At 46.8% G+C, this 21,315-nt stretch overlaps 1 protein-coding gene and 1 long non-coding RNA gene across 2 annotated transcripts; one reads left to right on the top strand and one right to left on the bottom strand.

The window, feature by feature from the left end:
- Positions 1–5,567: 5,567 nt before the first annotated feature.
- On the bottom strand, positions 5,568–6,861 carry LOC105698541 (peroxisome biogenesis factor 2). The gene has a single exon (XM_012422873.2). It carries the CDS (start codon positions 6,622–6,624, stop codon positions 5,779–5,781), a length of 846 nt encoding a protein of 281 aa, XP_012278296.1. The 5' UTR covers positions 6,625–6,861; the 3' UTR covers positions 5,568–5,778.
- A 474-nt stretch (positions 6,862–7,335) lies between these two features.
- On the top strand, positions 7,336–21,081 carry LOC111674218. The gene is made up of 3 exons (XR_002762313.1): positions 7,336–7,731; positions 9,476–9,558; positions 21,004–21,081. It is a non-coding gene; the product is annotated as an uncharacterized LOC111674218 (long non-coding RNA).
- The last annotated feature ends 234 nt before the right edge of the window (positions 21,082–21,315 follow it).

The following is a 21,315-nucleotide window of genomic DNA, read 5'->3' as shown; positions in this document are numbered from 1 at the left end:
CTATCTCGGACGAGGTCCGTTCTTTCTTAAGACATAAAGCTACCGCAGGTCGAGGAGACCGGTCGCGTGTTCCATATCGATAGTGTAGGGAATCCGGCGATTCCAGCGGTAAGGAAAGATCGCTATTTCGGAGCGATTCCGTCGATCCGCTCTAAGCGTGAGCCTAGATCCATAATTATAGAATAACACGAGAGTACGATCGAGCGATCAGCGAGACACTCGTCGGCGACGATCATGTCTAGGGACGAAAACAGTTTTCTTTTTTTCTTTTTTTTTTGTCCTAATTTTTTTTTCCCCACTATCCTTTTACTAGCCGCAGATGTGCGAAAATAAGAAACACGAATCCTCCTTTCGAACGGTTCGTTTTACGGAAGTAATGGGATGTCGCTTGTCGTAAATTATTTCTCTTTTAAAGCCTTTTTTTTTTCCCTTTTTTTTTTTCCCCAGAAGGAACGTGTTGGGTAACGAGCTCTGCTCACGTACGCGCCATTTACTAGGGACTCGCGATTCGGTGAAATAACGATTGCCGATTTTTGTTGACGCTCAATTTCGCGATGCCACCTCTATAATGGTCTAGTGATTTTCTAGGGAAAATGTCTATTCCCGATCTGACGATACTCGAATTTGATGTGCCACCTTATTAGTGCTCTAAGGAATCTCTTGAGGAAAAGACTAGTTCCGATTTGACGATGTTCAAATTTGCGATGCCGCTTTATTAGCGTCCTAGGGATTTTCTAGGGGAAAGCCGTATTTTCGCCGCGCGACATGGATGTCTCGTCCGGCAGTTCCGGAATCGATATACAATCGGGAAGGCATTTAGCACGAGTATTGATAATGCCTAGCGAACGATTTTTACCCGCCAGAGTTGCTGACCAGATTTGCAATGTTTTATGCGTAAATTATTGTTAACCGAGGCTTTCGGGTGTACGTCTTGTATGCACGCTGACGCCGTGCAAGTCCTACGTTCAAACTTCTTTTTTTTTTGTCTTCTCTTTCCCTCGTTTCCCTTTGTCCGTTGGTAGTAATTAATTATATCGTTAATCGCCCGAAGCGTCGCTTTCCAAGTGCTTTCTCGTCGACGACGACGATCACTTGTCAGAAAGCGAAATCCACGACGTGGCGACGCCGCCGCCATTTTGTTTGCGTTGCGCTCCATTTTTTGTTTCCCCCTCCCGAGCCAGGATCGTTAATCGCCTTTATGTTAACATTAAAAGGCCATTCTATATATACACGTGAAAACGTCAAAATATTTATTAACAATTTTTGCGAGATTTCAGTTTTCGCAAAAGAACTCTTTTTTGCGAAGAATGAAATTTCGCGAGTGTCAATACCTTCGTTAAGCCATCCGTAATCATGTGTTAAGGTTTCAAATTATTCGGTGCACCCGGTTTGGAGAAAAAAATTTTTGGTATTATTTTGACGTTTTCATGCATAACATTTGTGACACTTTCGCAACACCTTAAGGTGGTCTCGTGGTATCAGGATTTTCTTTCGAGGGTTTTTCAATGCCCCAGTCTGGTCAGCCGTTGTTTCGTGGACGTGCTTCGGGGAGTTGAAAAATTCTTCGACGTCGATCGGAAATCCCGAATCGCCTCGATCCTGATCTATGACACGGCGTCAATCGTTCCCTAATCCCCGTCGTTGTTTTTTCGTTTCCTTCTCTTGCCATTCGCTGTGGATCGCAAAATAATGCACGATGTGCTCACCGAAAACAGATATTCGTCATCGGACGACGAATTGCATGAAATAATGGCAGACTAATAACAAATTCCGCGATTTTCAATTCAATTTTACGGCAGATATAGTAATGGTCACTTTATCCGATCTTAAGTTTCCTCTAATATAATGTAAATCGACGGATAAATTGCGCAAGAGGAGCCAAAACTCCAAAAATCTACCTAGGATTACTAGTGATAGATCCTCGATGTTCCTACGTAACGTGTAAAAGCGAAAATGATCCAGATCAGTGCGTGATCTCTTTGGCGGCCGTTAAATCCTTCCGTCACAACGGCAGCCATTAATGTCCGCCACTGTACCCTGCACCCTGTACATTGCATTAAATAAGGCATTAATACCTTCCCCGCGAAAAAAGTGCAGGTAGGGTACAAAGGGAAAGCAATAATGTCTACCACTGTACAAGGTGCAGGGTACAGGGGTAGGCATTAATGCGCTTCCGATTACGACCCGTGAGTACAGGACAGAGAATTAATGTCTGCCAAGGTACCAGCGATATTTGTGATAGCATTTAATGTACACCCTATGATAGTTTAGCACCTAGAGCATGCGCGGTTTACCTATTTTGTTTTCTCTCTACCAAGAAATGGAAGAAATCATCGGAAAATGAACAAAAAAAGAAATACGATTATGACGAGGGAAGTTCTCTTCTCTCCGATCTGAACTCGACATCTCCCTGTTCTCTAAATTCACTACTCTATATTTTTCCCTTCGGTGACTTTTTTTGCAACCAGTAAATGACATAACAATATCTCTATCTGCGGACGCGGGGTTGACCGGGAGGGCAGCGATCGGTTTTCCATATTTTTTTTTTCTTCTCCCCTTATTGGAAAAAATTAAAAAAATTCACTGGAGAGAGCCACGAGCGTCCGTAAATTCGATGAATTTTAAGTGTCGCTATAAATCATATCGTACACCTGTGCCAAATGAAAAATCGAACATCGATGAACGCTTACTCGAAGTATTGGTACTTCGCGGTATTAAAGAAAAAAATTAACTATTCATTATATCATGTAATCACGATTTTTATCTACTTGCCGTCAAAGTAGCCTTATTGGACTTTTTTGTTTCAATAACGATGCAGAACTCTACCGTCTTTTGTGAACATGTTTGGGAATTTAAATGAACCTTGGAAAATGTTCTTTCAATTAACGATCGCTGCCTCCCGGATTCCGCGCGTTTCCTCTTCAGGTCCGAAAATCGCAGGTGAATCGATGAAATGAATACTTAATCGTAAAATCAATCGCGCGATTTGTTGGAAATCCTCTTCGAGGATCGAGGCGATTCGCGATTTCCGATCGACGTCGAAAAATTTTTCGACTCTCCGAGGCACGTCCACAAAATAAAGGCTTGACCAGACTGACGAATCCGGGCATTGAAAAACCCTCGAAAGAAAATCCTGATACCACGAGACCGGTGTTGAGAAAGTGTCACACATGTTATGCATGAAAACGTCAAAATATTATCAAAAAATTTGTTTATCCAAACCGGATGCACCGAATAATCTGAAACCTTAACACGTCACTACGGATATCCTAACAAAGGTATTCACACTCGCGAAATTTCATTATTCACAAAAAAAAGTTCTTTTGCGAAAATTGAAATCTCGCAAAAATTGTTAATAAATATTTTGACGTTTTGACGTGTATATATAGAATGGACCTTTAATATTATCGTAAAGGTGATTAATGATCCTGGCTCGGGAGGAGAAAACAAAAAATGGAGCGAAACGAAAACAAAATGGCGGCGGCGTCGCCACGTCGTGGATTTCGCTTTCTGACAAGTGATCGTCGTCGTCGACGAGAAAGCACTTGGAAAGCGACGCTTCGGGCGATTAACGATATAATTAATTACTACCAACGGACAAAGGGAAACGAGGGAAAGAGAAGACAAAAAAAAAAGAAGTTTGAACGTAGGACTTGCACGGCGTCAGCGTGCATACAAGACGTACACCCGAAAGCCTCGGTTAACAATAATTTACGCATAAAACATTGCAAATCTGGTCAGCAACTCTGGCGGGTAAAAATCGTTCGCTAGGCATTATCAATACTCGTGTTAAATGCCTTCCCGATTTTATATCGACTCCGGAATTGCCGGACGAGACGTCCATGTCGCGCGGCGAAAAGACGGCTTTCCCCTAGAAAATCCCTAGGACGCTAATAAAGCGGCATCGCAAATTTAAACATCGTCAAATCGGAAATAGTCTTTTCCTCTAGAAATTCATTAGATCACTAATGATGTACCATCGCAAATTCGAACATCGTCACCTCGTTGCGCCACGTTTTTAATACTAACACCGAGTGACTTTTACAAGTAACAAAAAAAAGTAAAAAAAATTGCTAACGAATAGCGCGATTGATTTTACGATTAAGTATTCATTTCGTCGAATGGGGTTTTCGGACTCGAAGAGGAAACGCGCGGAATCCGGAAGGCAGCGATCGTTTATTGAAAGAACATTTTTCAAGGTTCATTTAAATTCCCAAACATGTTCACAAAAGACGGTAGAGTTCTGCATCGTTCTTGAAACAAAAAAGTCCAATATGGCTATTTTGACGGCAAGTAGATAAAAATCGTGATTACATGATATAATGACTAGTTAATTTTTTTCTTTAATACCGTGAAGTGCCAATACTTCGAGTAAGCGTTCATCGATGTTGGATTTTTCATCTTGCCCGGGATTTTTTTTTGCTTATTTTCCGGTGATTTCTTCCATTTTTTGGTAGAGAGAAAACCGACCATCCAAGAGATTGCGCATGCTCTAGGTGCTAAACTATCATAGGATGTACATTAAACGCTATCACAAATATCGCTGGTACCTTGGCCGACATTAATTCTCTGTCCTGTACTCACGGGTCGTAATCGGAAGCGCATTAATGCCTACCCCTGTACCCTGCACCTTGTACAGTGGTAGGCATTATTGCCTTCCCTTTGTACCCTACCTGCACTTTATTCGCGGGGAAGGTATTAATGCCTTATTTAATGCAATGTACAGGGTGCAGGGTACAGTGGCGGACAATAATGTCTCATCGTATCGAAGGTTTGTCGTTTCTTGAAACTCGTCACCAAACAGCGAGAAAGATAAGGACAAATATTACTTTGGTTAAAGGAATTCTTTTTATCGATAAATTGAATTTTTATGTACATTATATTAGAGGACCTTTAAGATCGGATAAAATGACTATTACTGTATCTGCCGTAAAATTGAATTGAAAATCGCGGAATTTATTATTAGTCTGCCATTATTTCATGCAATTCGTCGTCCGATGACGAGTTGCAATCTTCGGTGAACACACCGTGTATTATTTTGCGATCCACAGCGAATGACGAGAGAAGGAAAGGAAAAATCTATGACGGCGATTTAGGAACGATCGATGCCGTGTCATAGATCAGGATTTCGAGCGATGCCCGAAAATGTCTCGGCGAGTGGAATGGCCTCCGTGGCTCGCGTTCTGTTGAATTGTATTATAAAGAACATTCCGACGATAATAATTTAAAATCAAATTGTAATAGGGTAAGAAAGTCGGAAGGTACTAATTTAAGAGTGCTTCTGTGTTTCCGTGTACTACTAGTGATAAGTAGGCTTAATAATCGAGGGACGTGCCCGCTCATCTAGCAGGTACAGCAACTAATAAATTAAATTAATGAACACTATATCATATTAGGTCGTACCCAAAGGAGAATGTTTTAAGATAGTCCGGCATGATATTTTTATATGATATGTAATCGAATATTTTGATAAGCAGCGCGTATACCCTATATAATGAATTATTGTTTGTTTTGAGGAGAAACCTAATCGATGCCTCAAGGTGATGTTGCATTGAAATAAACGAGGATAATTTTGTATTGCTATTTTTTAATAAAAAAAAATACTAAGTCTACACCATCGGACAGAATTTCCCTTTCCTTAAAAAAACTGTTGATCGAGGAAGAGAACGGAGGAATCGTCCATTGCTGTTCGTCATCGAATGTTTGTAAGTTCATTTCGGCTGTCGAGCTTCGCAGTTTCTTCTCAGGACTCACATTTTATGATGCAGACAGAAGGGTCTAATTGTGAATATAAACCGTCATGTTTGCTGCATGTAACTCGACGTCGCACCCAGGACAAAGAAATCTTTCGGTCGCCGTGAAGAATGCGTTCAGGCAGTAGTAGCAGAAAATATGTTCACAACCTGCGTGGCATGGCAAAATGGGAGTTTCGTTGCATTGCGGACACTTTGTGGCAAGATTCATTCTTGGATGTACATTCTGATTAGCGATCCCTTTCCGTTTGGCCCAAAATCTGTACAACGCTTGCATAATGCGAGGGAAATTAATCATCGGTAAGGAGATGGAGAACAATTCCATCAAACCGTGCCACAACAGCTCACGAGTCATGTACGTGTATCCTATATTCCTCGGTTTGTGAGCAGTAGTGGATTGGCTGGATATCCTCAAAACGTGTTCGATCGTACGAGGTCTTGTTCCACGATGTAGAAATAATAATAAATTAAGAAGTTCTATTACATCGATTACATTGGCCACGTACTCTATGCAATATTTGATTCTCTCTCTCGTCGAAGTTGTCACGAGTCGAGCATCCGCCAAACGTTCTTGTAGATACTTTGGTACGGTTGACAATACAAGATATAAGATCGCTTTCCTCTGGGTAAAATCGGTGTATCGCAGGTTTAAGAGCTGTTGGCCAAAGGTCGATCTATCTTTTCGCAGGGAGAAGTACCAAATAGCAATTTTTATAAGTACGTTAATTTCTGGTTCCCACTGCTCGACCTTCCCAGGAAGACATATCTTTGTAATCTCTTTAGACTGAGTCTTCAGGACATTGTAAATTTCATGGTCAAGCTGTACTGCATCCACCTGATTAACTCGAGAAACATACGTCGACGAAGACATATCGTCCCTAGGTATGCAAACGAAAACGGATTTGAAAATGTCAACCCGATTATTCTAAAATTCTAACCTAACTTTCCCACTGCTTTCGGAGTCTATCTCCTGGCCTCCGTTTCAAGTGAATAGAAAATGCAGAAAACGGTATTCACGGCATTCCAACTCATTTTTTATACAGCTCGAATTCATTATTAAATCATATTACGGAATATCATCACTCGTCCGACGTTAAACACAAAACGGGAGATCGCTTACTCACTGATTTCGTCGCCGCTGCGCAGTGCCGCCATCTGACGAAACTCAGAGTCCATTCTCCTTTTCCAATGAAATGACATCCCCAGGTTTTCGTATATTACAGGACGGTACAATAAAGTACACCATTTTGTTACTTTTATAAAAACTGTTTTTTTTATAACCTCTCAAAAATACGTAACTACTTTCCACGTTTATCATAACCTCCCGCGAATGCATTCTACGTCAATACGTTTGCGCAGAACATTAGCCAATCAAAAAAGTTAGGCACCAAATACTCGTCACCCTCCCGCCGGTAGCTCCCCGCCAACCAGGAGCTCCCACCCCGTCGGTAGCTCCCCTCCCGCATTGCACTCGGTCTCTATATTCCTATGTCTATGGGTTCATTCCAGAGTAGCGTCCGGGAGGTGGCGCCGCCCGTGGCGCGCGCATCCAAAATGGCGGCGGAGCCAACAGTTCCGCTCGAGTCCGCAGCAACGGAGCGTCCCGGTTCGGCCGCGAGTCGCGACAACTGGCGACAGCGAACGGAGATGCGTGTCGACGCTCTCTGGGTGGACGTCGAGCTCGTCGTCTCGGAACTCCAGAAGAGTGGAGCCTAGCCGAAGTGACAGAAGCGTGAAGAGCAGCAGACGGTTGTTCGTCCTTTGAGGTTACGGCGGCCGGCCGCCATGTTGGAGTAACGTCAGAGCGCGCGAGGCCTCGCTCCGTCTCTCTCGCTCTCCCGGCCCGTCGCGGCGAGTGACTCGGTTGCCGATCATGTTTCGAAGATAGAGGCGAAGTGGCCGCCTGCGTGTCCGTCGAGCCAGCGCGACGTCGAGGCGACGCATCGGAATTAAAGCCGGGACGAAGCCACCTTGCCAGGTAGGTCTTCGGGGAATTATGTAATAAGGGCTGACAAGGCTCGCGCGAGATCTCGCGGTCTCTCTCGCCGCCGTCGCCGTAGCCGCATCGATCCGGCGCCGGTGACAGCTAACCTCAAAACCGCCGCCGCCTCCTAACCTCCAAGACGCGCCTCCTTCCTCGGTCACTTTCAAGGTTAACCGGCGACCGCGCGCGCCAGGAACTCCGCGGAGGAGTTTGTTCACCTGCTCGAAACCGTCCACCTAACCTCAAACGAGCGCGTCGTGGGTGTCCTCACGGCGGCGGCGAGTGCTCCAGGTAAGCCCTTGGAGGATTACATAATAAGCCTTTCGGGGCTCTCGCGAGACCTTCGCCGCGCCATCGATCCGACGCCGTGACAGCTAACCTCAAAACTAACGTCGCCTCCTAACCTCCGGCACTTAATTCCTTCCACTGTGGCTTTCAAGGTTAACCGGCGACGACAGGAGGATATGTAGACTCAGCTACGATAGATAGATAGCTAGGATTCTTTTGGTGTCCCGTATGATCCGTTCCCAGGGTAGAACTCACTTCCAAAGCTCATCGATCGCTCGCTCAAGGTATGGCACTATTTTCCAGAGATTATAGACTTTGGTATTCGATACGTCGGATGACTCCACGTGAGGTTGTATGAAATTGTTTCGGAAATAATTGTAGATTATTGGTTTAATAGCTTCGTACGATCATGGGATACTCGAGATTACTCGGTTTGATAGTCGACGTAATTCGGACTCGAGATACAAGGAACGTTTCCGAACACCCCATCCCTGGCGTGAGCTTTTCCTTGGTTCGCTTTCGCTTTCCAAGTATCCCTGTATGAGTAGCCCTTTGTGAGGAAATCGGATTTCATTGACGGAACACATCGAGGCGGTCCAAGTAGTAAGTACATCTCCGTAGGCGTGAGGCCTACTTGAGATTCGTTAACACTCGTTATGACACCCCTCGCGGTTGGTGCGGAAAATTCTGCCGCAAACCGGATCCGGTTTTCAATCGGAATTAAACGTTGGGAATGGCCTTTGTCATCCGTTTCAGATGTTGCAGTCGAAGGAGAATTCAAATTAACGGGGGCATTGTGATTAATTTTGGTACGATTACTGTATCGATGTCCTTTGTGTTGCTTCTGGAGGAGGGAGAGAGGTGACCGGAGCGTTTTCAGAGGATTCACGGTATCCTGGCTGCGTTCGCGGGAAGGAACTCGCGAAAAGCGCTTTTCACTGCGTCGAAAGCGCTCTGGAGACTAATGGGACCGGAGGACGCACACTGGCGCCTTTAGAAAACGAAGTGCTGTCGTCCGGAAACCCTGCAGATCGAATATTTGCCGGTGAATGGACCTAATGGCACTTCCATCGGATTGATTGGGACTCCGGAGAGCCCGCGTTCGTGCCGCGCTTGCAAACGCACCGCCGCTCCGTGTAACATTATCGGAAAACTTCCCTGATAAAAGCGTTACCGAGTCACCTCGTCGTCCAGCCGTTTAAGGTGGTACGAGACCTTTAAAAAAATCGGCCCATTTGTTAACTACAGTTTAGACAGAAAATTGAATTCTTTTTTATCAAAAAAAAAAAAGAAATGTAAAAATCAAATGGAAAATTTCGGGACATTTTTTAGGGGCTCATAAGTCGTGTGCTGAAATTTTTCAGCTAGTTTGACGGAGTATCCTCCGGAAAAAGGGTTCTTCGGGACAAATCGACTTCCAGTAATCTAACGAATCTTTATCTCCTTGCAGATGACGTCGAGGAAGGGATGCCCCAGAAGAGCGGTCTTCCCTTAAAGCCCCTGCTTCAGAACCTTGCCGGATCGGGACTGAAGGTACCGTCTCCGTTATCGTTATCGCTGTAATGCCTCTGAAAAAAAATTCGTAAACCTCCAAATACCCATTCTTTACAATGTGAATGTGGAAGCTGTAAGGAAGGTCCTGACACCCATGATATTATCATTTTTTAATTTAAACATGTATATAGGAATTTTTAAAGAATTAAAAATATCCCGGATTAATATCGAGAAGAGCGCGATTGTAAATGGATAGGGTAGATGGATTATTACAAACAATCGCGGAGACCGATTGTAAATAGATATCGGAGATAAATACCGGGGAGAGGAGCGTTTTCTGGATCAAAGGAGAGCGTATGTGGAGGGATCGGGCCGATTTGCATACTCGGCCGGCCCCTTGGCTATGGCCTTAATTTCCGCCGACGCGGAAGGCCCGCGCGAGCTTCCACGCCGGCCGATCGATTCCATTCTTACGTGGGTGTCGCGCGAACTCGCGACGAGGGTTTCTCCCCCTTTCCTCCGAACTCCGGTTTTTCCTCCCCGTCGCGACCGTGGGGAAGAAATTTCGGAGGTCGAGGCCAAGTCGAGCTGGCGCTTTGCCGCGTTTTGTCGAAATTTGCCCCGTGGAAAATTAAAAAAAAATTTCACCGAACCTAAGAAACACTTTGTTAATTCGAAGAATTATTATATTGCCGCGTTTTGTCGAAATTTACCCCGAGGAAAAAAAAAATGTCACCGAACCTAACAAACACTTTGTTAATTCGAAGAATTATTATATTGCCGCGTTTTGTCGAGATTTCACCCGAGGAAAAAAAAATGTCATTGAACCTAAGAAACACTTTGTTAATTCGAAGAATTATTATATTGCCGCGTTTTGTCGAAATTTCACCCGAGAAAAAAATAATGTCACTGAACCTAAAAAGCACTGTTAATTCGAAGAATAATTATATTGCCGCGTTTTGTCGAAATTTCACCCGAGGAAAAAAAAATGTCACTGAAGCGAAGAAACACTTTGTTAATTCGAAGAATTATTATATTGCCGCGTTTTGTCGAAATTTCACCCGAGAAAAAAATAATGTCACTGAACCTAAAAAGCACTGTTAATTCGAAGAATAATTATATTGCCGCGTTTTGTCGAAATTTCACCTGAGGAAAAAAAAATGTCACTGAAGCGAAGAAACATTTTGTTAATTCGAAGAATTATTATATTGCCGCGTTTTGTCCAAATTTGCCCCGAGGAAAAAAAAATGTCACTGAACGTAAAAGATACTTTGTTAATTCGAAGAATTATTATATTGTATCGCTTCGAGTTAACGTTCCACGAGATCGCGGGTAGATTTGTTAGGGCTTAAAAACCAACTTTTTGCAATTAAACGGACATACGTCTTCGACGGAAGGAGGAGAGAGAGAAAGAGAGACTTTTATGGGCATTTTTATTAGGTTCGAGATGTCGATACTTTTTGTTATATCGATCCCTTTTTTTTTTAATGTATNATTTCTTTAAATTTGTGGAAGGGCAAAAATGGATTTTTGCAAGAATTTTTGAAACATAAACCGATAGGTACCGCCAAGGCGGGCGAGATTCCGAGTTCGTCGCACCTGCGAAATCGAGGTGGTCCATCGGAAGCTGAGCCCAGAGGATCTCCGGGATCACGCTCGATTTTCCGGAGATTTGGGGCAGGATGGTTAGGATCGAGAGGACATAAATTTCGATACCGGATATTCCCGTGGCACGTGCCTATCGGGTCGACGAAGAGAAGGAATTCCTCACCGAGACAGGGAAATATTTTTACCTCAACGATCTCGTACCCTGATTTATTTTTTTTTCCCCCCTTTTCCTCGATTCTCAAGCTTTCCGTAATTTCGGATCGGTGGTTCGCGATGAAAGGAGGAAAACCGGCGCGGCCGAATGCGCCGGGTAAAATTGGCGCATCGATCCGGCGTCGTTAAAGCGCGGCCGTCCCAAGGGTCTAGTGTCGTTATTGCGATTGGAACACACTCGACGAGAAATGGCGTTGCAATTTAATCACCACGACTCGTCCGGTCGATCGATGCCAAGTTTATTCAGGCCACCCGTCGACCGTGGACACGTATGTCCGACTCCCAGAGGGGAAAACCAGGAGTTCCTTCCGCGGGGGATCGATCGCGATCTTCGACGTCGATCGTTTGTCGATACTTTGGAGTTGAAGTTGGTGGAAAATCCACCACGTGGAAGAAATCCACCCGAGAGGTCAAATTTGGGAGACGATACTTTGGAATTGAAGTCGGTGGAAAATTCACCACGTGGAAGAAATCCACTCGAGAGGTCAAATTTGGGAAACGATACTTTGGAATTGGTGTCGGTGGAAAATCCACCCGAGAGGTCAAATTTGGGAGACGGTTCGGAGTCGTTGACGGATTTCCGTTTGTCGGACTCCGTTGACGCGATCGGGCTCCCGGTTGAAGGCACTCGAAAGACCGTCGACGGGTCTCGGGAAGAGCGGGAGAGGAATTCGACTCATCCCGGTCCCGGATCGGCTCCTCGGTCCGCAGTCCGGTGGAGTCGACGTGGGGCGAGGCGCGGCGGAGTATTGATCGTGGGGGCGATTTCCCTTCCCTTCCCTTCCCTTCCCTTTGCGACCCTTTCCGCCGGCCACCCCCGACCGACGTCATCCGCCCCGTTCGTGACATTCGCGAGAGAGCCGTGCACCGTGCACCACCGACGACCTCACCGAGCGACGTGTCTCGACTAAGCGTCGGTCCGGATTTGCCACCCAATCATTTCCCGACCTTTCCCGCGAGGTCCCAATTTCGAGATGCTCCGACCTCGAGGACGTCAAAACTCGCGAGCTCGTTATTTAACGACGTTGCAAATCCGCGAGGTTCCAATTTTACGGTATTTCTAAATTCGAAGGCGACGTCCCGACCTCGCGATGCTTCGAATTTCCGAATTTCTAATTTCGATATCGTTTTCAACTCGGAGCGCAATTTTCCGACGTTGCAAATCCGCGAGGTCTAAACTCGAAGGCGACGTCCCTACCTCGCGATGCTGCAAATTTCCGAGGTTCTGATTTCGATACTGTTTTCAACTCGGAGCGTAATTTTCCGACATTGCGAATTCACGAGGTCACAATTTCACGGTATTTCCAACCTCGAGGCGGTCTAAACTCGAAAGCGACGTCCCGACCTCGCGATGCTTAGAATTCCGAATTTCTGATTTCAATACTGTTTTCAACTCGGAGCGTAATTCTCCGACTTTGCAAATTCACGAGGTCCCAATTTCACGGTATTTCTAAACTCGAAGGCGACGTCCCGACCTCGCGATGCTTCGAATTTCCGAATTTCTGATTTCGCAATGCCTTCAACTCGGAGCGATCCAAATTCGCGAGCTCCTAATTACGCGACGTTCCGACCTCTCGGCGTCTTAATTTCCCGATCCTCTGACCTCGCGACGCTTTAAATTCGCAAGCCCCTAATTTCACGACGCTCCAACCTCTCGAGGTCCTAATTTCACTTCGTTCCGACCTCGCGAGGTCCCAACTTTACGTCGCCGTAATCTCGCGAGGTTCTAACTTCGCGTCGTTCCAACCTCTCGACATTCCAATCCTATGTCGTCCCAACAATCCATATCCAAGTTTCTCGACATTTTCCCTTCCGGTCTATCTAACCTCGCTACATCCCGGCTGACCCATAGTCGACTTCCTCCACTTTTCGACCTCGATTTTTCGCCTAGAGAAGAAAAAAACCGAGAAATTCCATTTTTTCGGCCTCGTTTCCTCGAGACTTCCAATATATGTATATGTTACCGTGAATGACCGAAATTGGAGAATGTCGACTTTCACCGNCCTTTATTTATTTAATTATTTATTTATTTATATTTTGAGGAGGGGATTCGTACCTCGTAGAATTTCCGCGTTAATCTCTCGGGACGTGCGGGGGTAATTTATGCATTTCCGACGTTTCCTCCCAGGGATGATCGAGGGGGTTAATCCGGGACACCGGGAGCTTCCGCGAGGGTGGGTCTCCGGAAAACCGCGGATCCTCGACGCCCCTCGTCTAATTAACCCCCGACCGCGCCATTACGCCCTCCTCTCGCGATCTAATGAAATTAAAATCTCCGCCTTGTCGCGGAGATTTACGACCCCCGAGTCGTTCTCCCGGTCTCATATATACGTGTACATGCATTTCCCGGGGGCTTCTCCGCGACAACCCTTCCTTCCCCTCGTCCGGGGGAGGAAAGTCGAAAGTCGAAACTTGGGCTCCCGAGATCTTGCGGAGGGGATGGACAATTTATATCTTGTTCCCAACTTGCGCTCGACGACTAAGAGCAAGGCGTCAAAATGTAGATATTTCACTTTTCTTTTTACTCTAAGGGAATGTCGAAGTTTTATAATTTTTTTTTTTCCTCTGAAAGTGTTTTAAGACATCCTAAGTTTTCTCGTCGATCGAGGAAGTCGCTCTCACCCCCTGATAGGTTAGGATAGGTCAGCGTCAACCGACCAAGAACGAGGGGTGAAAATGTGGATTTCTGTTTTTCTTTTTTTTTCTTTTTTTTTTTTTTTGAGAAATCCAATATCTGCCCCAGTTACCGCGACATGGTTATAATTTTAACACTTAATAATCGAAGGCCTGGTCGATCTAGGAGTCGCGTTCGGTCCCGCCGTGGGGTAGGTCGGGGTGTCGCGGCCCGCGCGACATCCGTTAACGCGCTCGTAAACATCGTCGTTTGGATCGCCAGCGGTCGGCAATTTAACCAACTTTCGACATAGCGGCGAATCGGCCACCACCGAACTGGCCCATTAAATCTATTCCCGGCTCCGTCGTCCTTGGAGCGAGAGAGAGGGGACATAGATCACCGGGTCCATTATTTCGACGCCCGGGCCATCCCCGGCGAGCCGGCTCCCATTATCGCACTCGACTCCTCTCGGGGCGTCTTCTGGATTTATCAATGGCTAATTAAAAGATGGACGGGTATTTTCGAAGTCGGAAGTAGCTTCGGACGAGCGTCGAACTCGAGCTGTTCGGGAATTTGTTAACTAGCCGTGAATCCCTGACTTAATTGGGGGGACCCGTCGACGGTCGAAACGCCGAGGCGGAGCTTAGAACGTCCTCGAAGACAATGTTGCTAATCATTGCCGACCGATATAGAACGCGCCCACGTGCTCGGCTTGACGGATGGCGAACCGTCGCGCCCACGTGCTCCGCTTTGACAGCTGAGAAATCACCGCGAGTAGGGGGCTCGGATTGACGGATGACGGATTCCTCGACCACGTGGACGGGGAATGAGGACCTGGTTCCTGGTTGCCTAATTTGAGATTTTTCTCGGTATATCATTTTTTGCGATTTTTCTCGGTATATCATTTGCGATTTTTCTCGGTATATCATTTTTTGCGATTTTTCTCGGTATATCACTTTTTGCGATTTTTCTCGGTATATCATTTTTTGCGATTTTTCTCGGTATATCATTTTTTGCGATTAAGTAATATGGGGGGGGGTGGGTCATTTTTGTGACTGGACTTTGCATGGGATTGCCTAAATCTATGATTCTCCCCGCTGAAGTGAATGGGATAAGTGTCGAAGTAACTTTCTATTAAATCAGGATTGACAGAGAAATCCATGATTTTTTTGCATCCACGTGGCTCGGTTTAAATTGCCCCTCACCCCCCAGGAGGTCGAATCGATCTCGTCCCTTGGACCGGCTCGGAAATCCGGAAGCTGGAGGGCTGTTTTATAAAGTCCTGAGGGACCGAGAGGATCCCTAGGGATTCCGGAGACTTATTCCCGAAATTCCTCGATTTTGCCTATCCCCGGGGGAGAAAAAAAGACCGAGGAACCTTTTCCTTAGAATTCAAGGAGTCGAACGAATTTAATAGAATTCACAGGAAGTCTCTAAAAATCGAGAGAGTCCCTCGGGAATCGAAATTCTTACACTCGAGGTGGGGAGAATTTCCTTCGCCCCTAAGAGAAGATACGGAGACTTATTCCCGAAATTCCTCGATTTTGCCTATCCCCGGGGGAGAAAAAAAAGACCGAGGAACCTTTTCCTTAGAATTCAAGGAGTCGAACGAATTTAATAGAATTAACAGGAAGTCTCTAAAAATCGAGAGAGTCCCTCGGGAATCGAAATTCTTACACTCGAGGTGGGGAGAATTTCCTTCGCCCCTAAGTAAAGATACGAAGGATCCGCGAAAAAAGAAGAAAAGAAATTGCGACTCGATCGAGGACCACGGAAAATCCAGAGCTCTCTTCAGGGTCCAATCTTGAAGACTTTCCCTGTAATTGGCAATTAGAGAAACGAAGTCCCGCGGAATCGTCCAACTCTTTTCGGTTCTTTTCGGGACGAGTCCCTGGGAGATCCCGCCCGTTAAAACGGGAATCGCGAGGCTTTTTCGTGAGTGCATCGATGCATTTCCGGGGGGCATTCCGGGGTGCACGACCCTCCGTTTATCGACGCCGCACAAAAGCGGCGCGACACGCGAACGGGGAAAGAAAGAGAGGCGGGAAACAAAAGCGAATCTGGTGATAACGGCCAATCGAGGCAGACGGTTCAATTTCAGATCGCCGTGGTCAGATATCGACGACGACTCCTCCGTTTACGAAGGATATCTGTCCTTTTTACGTCGGAAATAAACGGCGCACCCTTATTTCTTCCCCCCTAAACGGGGATTTTTTAAGGCTCGAAGGGATAATTTTCATACGCGGCCTGAAAATACCGAAATAAAAAAAAAAATCGGAAGAATAAAAAGAAACGGATTTTAATTTACATATTTTTTCTTTGGAGTTGAAATCGATCTATCGCGTTTTTGCAAACCTAAGGTCGATGCCGATTTATGATTAACCGGAGGAAATTGGGATTCATGGGAGGTGCAAAGAGGGGTAGATGGGGTGCAAGTGTATTTCCAACCCCCTAGGGTGGAGACGCGTTCGATCGATCTTCGATATCGTTTCGAGATTCGAGTTTGGACGCGAGCTCATCCCTCCAGATATTACGTCGATTTGGGACTGGCACGAGATCTCGCGTGTGCGAGACCACCCCTAAGAGGGGGTGGAAATTGCCGGAAAGACTCGGGTCTTCTCGCCTTCGGGATTCCTTTTATTCCTCGGTTTTACCGGTATATAACGATAACGGGGAAATTCGCTTAACGGCGCGTAGAAGGAACCGAGGAACGACGGCTCGTTAGGCGGAGTATCCACGACGGAGATAAAACGACGGCCGATAAAACGAGAGGGCCGACGTCGAGGGTTTTATTCCCCCGTTAACACCTGACGGCCGGACGAGACGTTAACGGCGCGCGACCGTCGAAAGGTTAACGCCGCCGACAACGAGGAATCGGGCCGAGTGCCATTGTACCTCCCCTCGAGTTTCCGCCGTTTCCAAAATTAACGCCACGCCGAGGCGGGACACGACTTCCGGCCGTTACTTCTTGCTCTCCACTTGTTTGCGGTGTTTCTCGATCTCACGACGGGATCGCCGTTTTTCGTTATCCGGCCGTTTAACGGGGAATTAATTAACGCCGACTCGCCGGGATCAACGACCTCGAACACCAATTTTTCGTTACGCAGCCATTTTAACGGCCGTTTAACGCCGAATTAATACTCCATTGTGCAGCTGTCAACGGGCCGTTATCAGCCCGTTATCGGCCGTTTAACGGCAAATCTGTATCGGCCCACCCGGCGAGGCCGACGACCCCGAACGCGATTTTTCGTTATGCAGTCGTTATGCGGTCATTATCGGCCCGTTATCAGCTCGTTATCGGCCGTTTAATGGCAAACTAATTGCGGCCGGTGGAAACGAGGTTAGGGTCGCCCATGGGGGAGGTCGACGAAACATGAAACTGTCTTCGTGGGGGTGAAAGGGGGACCAGGGGGGGTTCCGGAAGGAGCTTCAGTTAATTTCCTGTCCAGGGGGTGGAGACGCCGACGTCCAAGACGAAGAGGGGAAGATGCAGACGGGAGGACCCCGGGGGGTGGTACCCCTCGCCCCCTTCTCCCTCATCGGGGGTGACTTCGTGCTGATTTCCGCCTTTGGCACCGAATCCCCCCCTTCTTGGGGGGTGGGGGGGGGTCGGCTCGGGTTTCGATTTGTTAAATTTAAGGGAGGAGGGATTGCGGATTACTTCGGGTGACGTTCTATCCCCCTTCACGGTTCACCTCCCCTTTTTAAAAACCTTCGTGAAATTCGACATTCTAGATTCGCGTCTTGTGACGTCGAGGATAATTTAATTTTTTTTTTTTTACTTGAGAATCTCTCGAATTACCAGATAAATTTCGCATCGAGACGTCGCCGACTCCTCTGGGAATGTCTTCTTCTTTTTTTCTTTCTTTCTTTCTGCTCGTATCTTCTTTTTTTCTCTCTCCCACTTTCCTCCGGAGGTATTTCCATTTTTACGATTCCGTTTCGCGTTGCGCTGACGTCATTTATTCATGGCGAATCCCGGAGACGCGAAAGGGGCCTCTCCAGATTTCGAGAAATTAAACTTGGAAGGATGTCTCGGATTTGCAGCCAGGGAAAAGTAAAATAAGGGATGTTAATCGCAAGGATGTTTATTAATTAAATGTTTATCACCTCTTGTTTTCTGCTTCGTAATTCGGCGTGCGAAAGTGATACTTGGATTTTTAATCTCCTCATAATTTTATCGCAATACCCGATTTCGATAGTGCAACCGAAATTTATTCTACTGCTAGTGGTAAAGGTCGAAGAATGGCCAGCCGCGCTTTTCCACTTAATGCGTTAATGCGATCGAGGGATTAATTAAAAAACAATATTAGGTTAAGGAGGTAGAGTAATAAAAAGTGGCTCGACTTCTCGGCAAGACTTGGCACTGTTAATCCGTTAAAATAATGAATGTCAAGCCAGGCCGGGATCGGTGTCAGAAATTAAAGAGCGAATTAAAGAACCGCCCTTTCCAGACGGTGGAGAGGGGTGGGAAAAATGTTTCCCCGTGAAATTATCGATTACTTTCGGGGGAGGAACTTCACTCGGAGTGCGGTTTTGTTATTCATCCGTCTGTCCGTCCGCAAAGGGGTGGAAACGAAGCAGGGAAGTGACATGCATATTTAAGCAAAGTCCATTCGGTCGACCCTTCTTCCGGTTTTTTATATATATATATAATCCAACCCTCCCATTTTCAATTTTTTTTTCTGCCGTCGGATACACTCCACTTAGCTTAAATAAAATAGATTCTATGGGGTGTACCATAATTCCAGCCTACCAAAAAAAATCCAAGATTTAAGATTTTTTTTTTTCCCCCTTAACATTCTTGACGTTTTTTTCCCGGATTCATTTCCAGTGTTTTTGTATTTTCTGAGGGAAATGCTTCGAATTTTTTTTACCTTATCCATTGCTCTTGATTTTTATATATACATTTTTTTTTTAATTACGACAGCGTAGAGCGACGTTCGGAAATGGAGTGTCGGGGGGTGCGTGTAGGGTGGTCGGAGTACTCGATACGCGGCAATCCAAATAATTGGCGTGCCGTGTACGCAACCCCTCCTGACCCCTCCCCGCCAAATTGGAGAACGACCCCCGGATTGTCATTTTGTCGCACGCTGGCAGATTGCGCCAATTGACAGGGTGAGAGGACAAAGGGATTCGCAGTTACCCTGCGGTCGAAAGGGGAGCACCCAATGGGGTGAGATTACTCCCGTTGCGGAATTTCCTTTTTCCGCAGGAATCGGGACTGCTTTCTCGATCGTGCCTTCCGGGGTAATGGGAACGAAGGGGTTGATGAGGGGTGAATTTTCAAATTGGCTGGTTCACCCCTTCGGCGGGCATTATCGCTGATAAGAGCTCACGATGTGGCATATTAGTTTGATAAGCCGATCAGCGTCGTCGCGATACAGGATTACTTCGGGGTAATCCGGGGGTGCCAGGTCGAGAAAGCACCCCTTCGAGGGGGGGACGAAGTGGGAAGATCTCCCGAGAAGGTTGGCGTTAGGTCGAAGTTCCGCTCGCGGTTGTTACGCGGAAGTGCACACCCTTGTCGCCGGTCATTGGGATTCCGCATGCGGGGGTGGAAGACGGAGAGATAGGGAGGTCGATCGTCAAAGTGCATCCCTCGGGGTGGAGGGAGCTTAAGGATACCTAAGATGCTACGAAAAGCGTTTACCATGCTGGGGTTAAAATGATTGGGTGCACCCCGTTTGGATAAAAGTTTTATAAATATTTTGACGTTTTGGTATATATCGAATGATCCTTTCGTAACACCTTAAGCTTGGCAGGAAGGGTGTTACCCTGGGAGAATTCGTATCCAGAGCTGGAACAACCCCCTATTTTAATTGAATTAATAGTCCTTAATGCAAGGTGAGGCCTCGAGGGTACATATTCCATGGCGCACCCCGTGTCGCGTGCGCGTCTCGGAGGGTGGGATCGGAAATGTTTTGGCGCGCCACCCACCACCCCTCGAGAGGGCCAAGGGGGTGGCCGGGGCGACGTCTCTTTCAATTAGGCGACGAGACGCGACCAAGGGGTCCATCGGTCCCACGTCGATCCGGAGGACTCTCGAAGCACTCCGGGGCACCCTCCGCCAGGGCGGAACAACCCCTGCGCTTGCACCCCGAAGAGGGCTGGGGAATCTCGGCGAGATTCGATCCCAGACTCCAGGAATTCTCGATTCACCCCCGGAGGTGCGCCACGTAAATATCGACTCGGCCGTTTGTTTTATTCATTCGCCTTTCCTCCGCACTTTGTCTCCTCCGTGACTCGTAATTGGCTCTTATGGCTCGGTTAAATAAATGTATGTAACGGGGTGGAAAGGATGACGTGGTTTCCGGGGGGTTGGAGCAACCCTTGGAAGCGACGGGGCGAGTCGGGATTTCACTCGTCATCCTTGTCGTCGCATGTTGAATTTTTATCCCTCCGCGACTCTCGTCATCCCTCGTCATCCCCTGGGATTTCAACCCCCCCGTGTGTTCCTCGTCGTCGGATTTATCAACGCGGAAAAAAAGAAACACTCTTCTAACGAAGGAGAACATTGCCGATAATGTTTTCCTCCTCCCCCGTAATTGCAACAACCGCTGAAATATTTGCAATGACACCGAACGTAGGTGTAACATAACATGTAATATAACAAATATGTTATTGCATAATAATTTCCCTGGTTCATTTTCACGTATTCACATTTGTTGAAGCAAGAGAAATATTTTGATTTGACTGTGAATATTTTTTTTTTTCGCGGCCGAAATCGCAAGTACTTGAATAAATTGCGATCTTCGCCACCCCTTGCCATTCCCACCCCCTCGTAAACCGCGCCACCCCTCGCGGTACATGTCTCGAAATTTATCTCGAATTGTAAGGATCGGCATGACTCCCTCCACCCCTCGCGGTCTCCACCAACCTTGTGCTCCTTGTCAAATGTATTTAGAATTTCAAGGACTAACGCGGCCCGCGACCCTCAACCCCTCGACCCGCCTTAAGGGGATGATCGCAGTTGGCGCAATTATTCGAACCTCCTCCTCCGGCAGAGAGGGCCGTTAATTACATCGTTTGTCCGACTTTTGTTGCAGGGATTGCGGCGAAAGGGGGATATGGAGTCCTTCGCGGAGCCCTGAGCGGGTGAGTCCTTCCCTCCCCTCTCACTAAGGGTAAGTTTATTCACATTTCCCATTCTCGTCACGCATCGATCCTCGGGTGATCGTCAGCCGCTGGAAGTTTTGGCGATTCCACCCGGGGGACGTTTTCGCCCGCCACCCCCAGGTGGTCGGAAAATACCAGGGCGCCGCGCAAAAGGAAAACAACCCCCCGGGATATATTCGAGCGGGTTAATTGGACTCCTTTTGTTTCCCTTTTCTGGCTGGCTGGGCCGGCCACTTCGGTGC

Source organism: Orussus abietinus, unplaced genomic scaffold (assembly GCF_000612105.2).
Source record: "Orussus abietinus isolate OABI.00-Male unplaced genomic scaffold, Oabi_2.0 scaffold58, whole genome shotgun sequence".
In the NCBI taxonomy this organism is placed as follows: domain Eukaryota; kingdom Metazoa; phylum Arthropoda; class Insecta; order Hymenoptera; family Orussidae; genus Orussus; species Orussus abietinus.
This window is presented reverse-complemented; position numbering and strand designations above follow the sequence as displayed.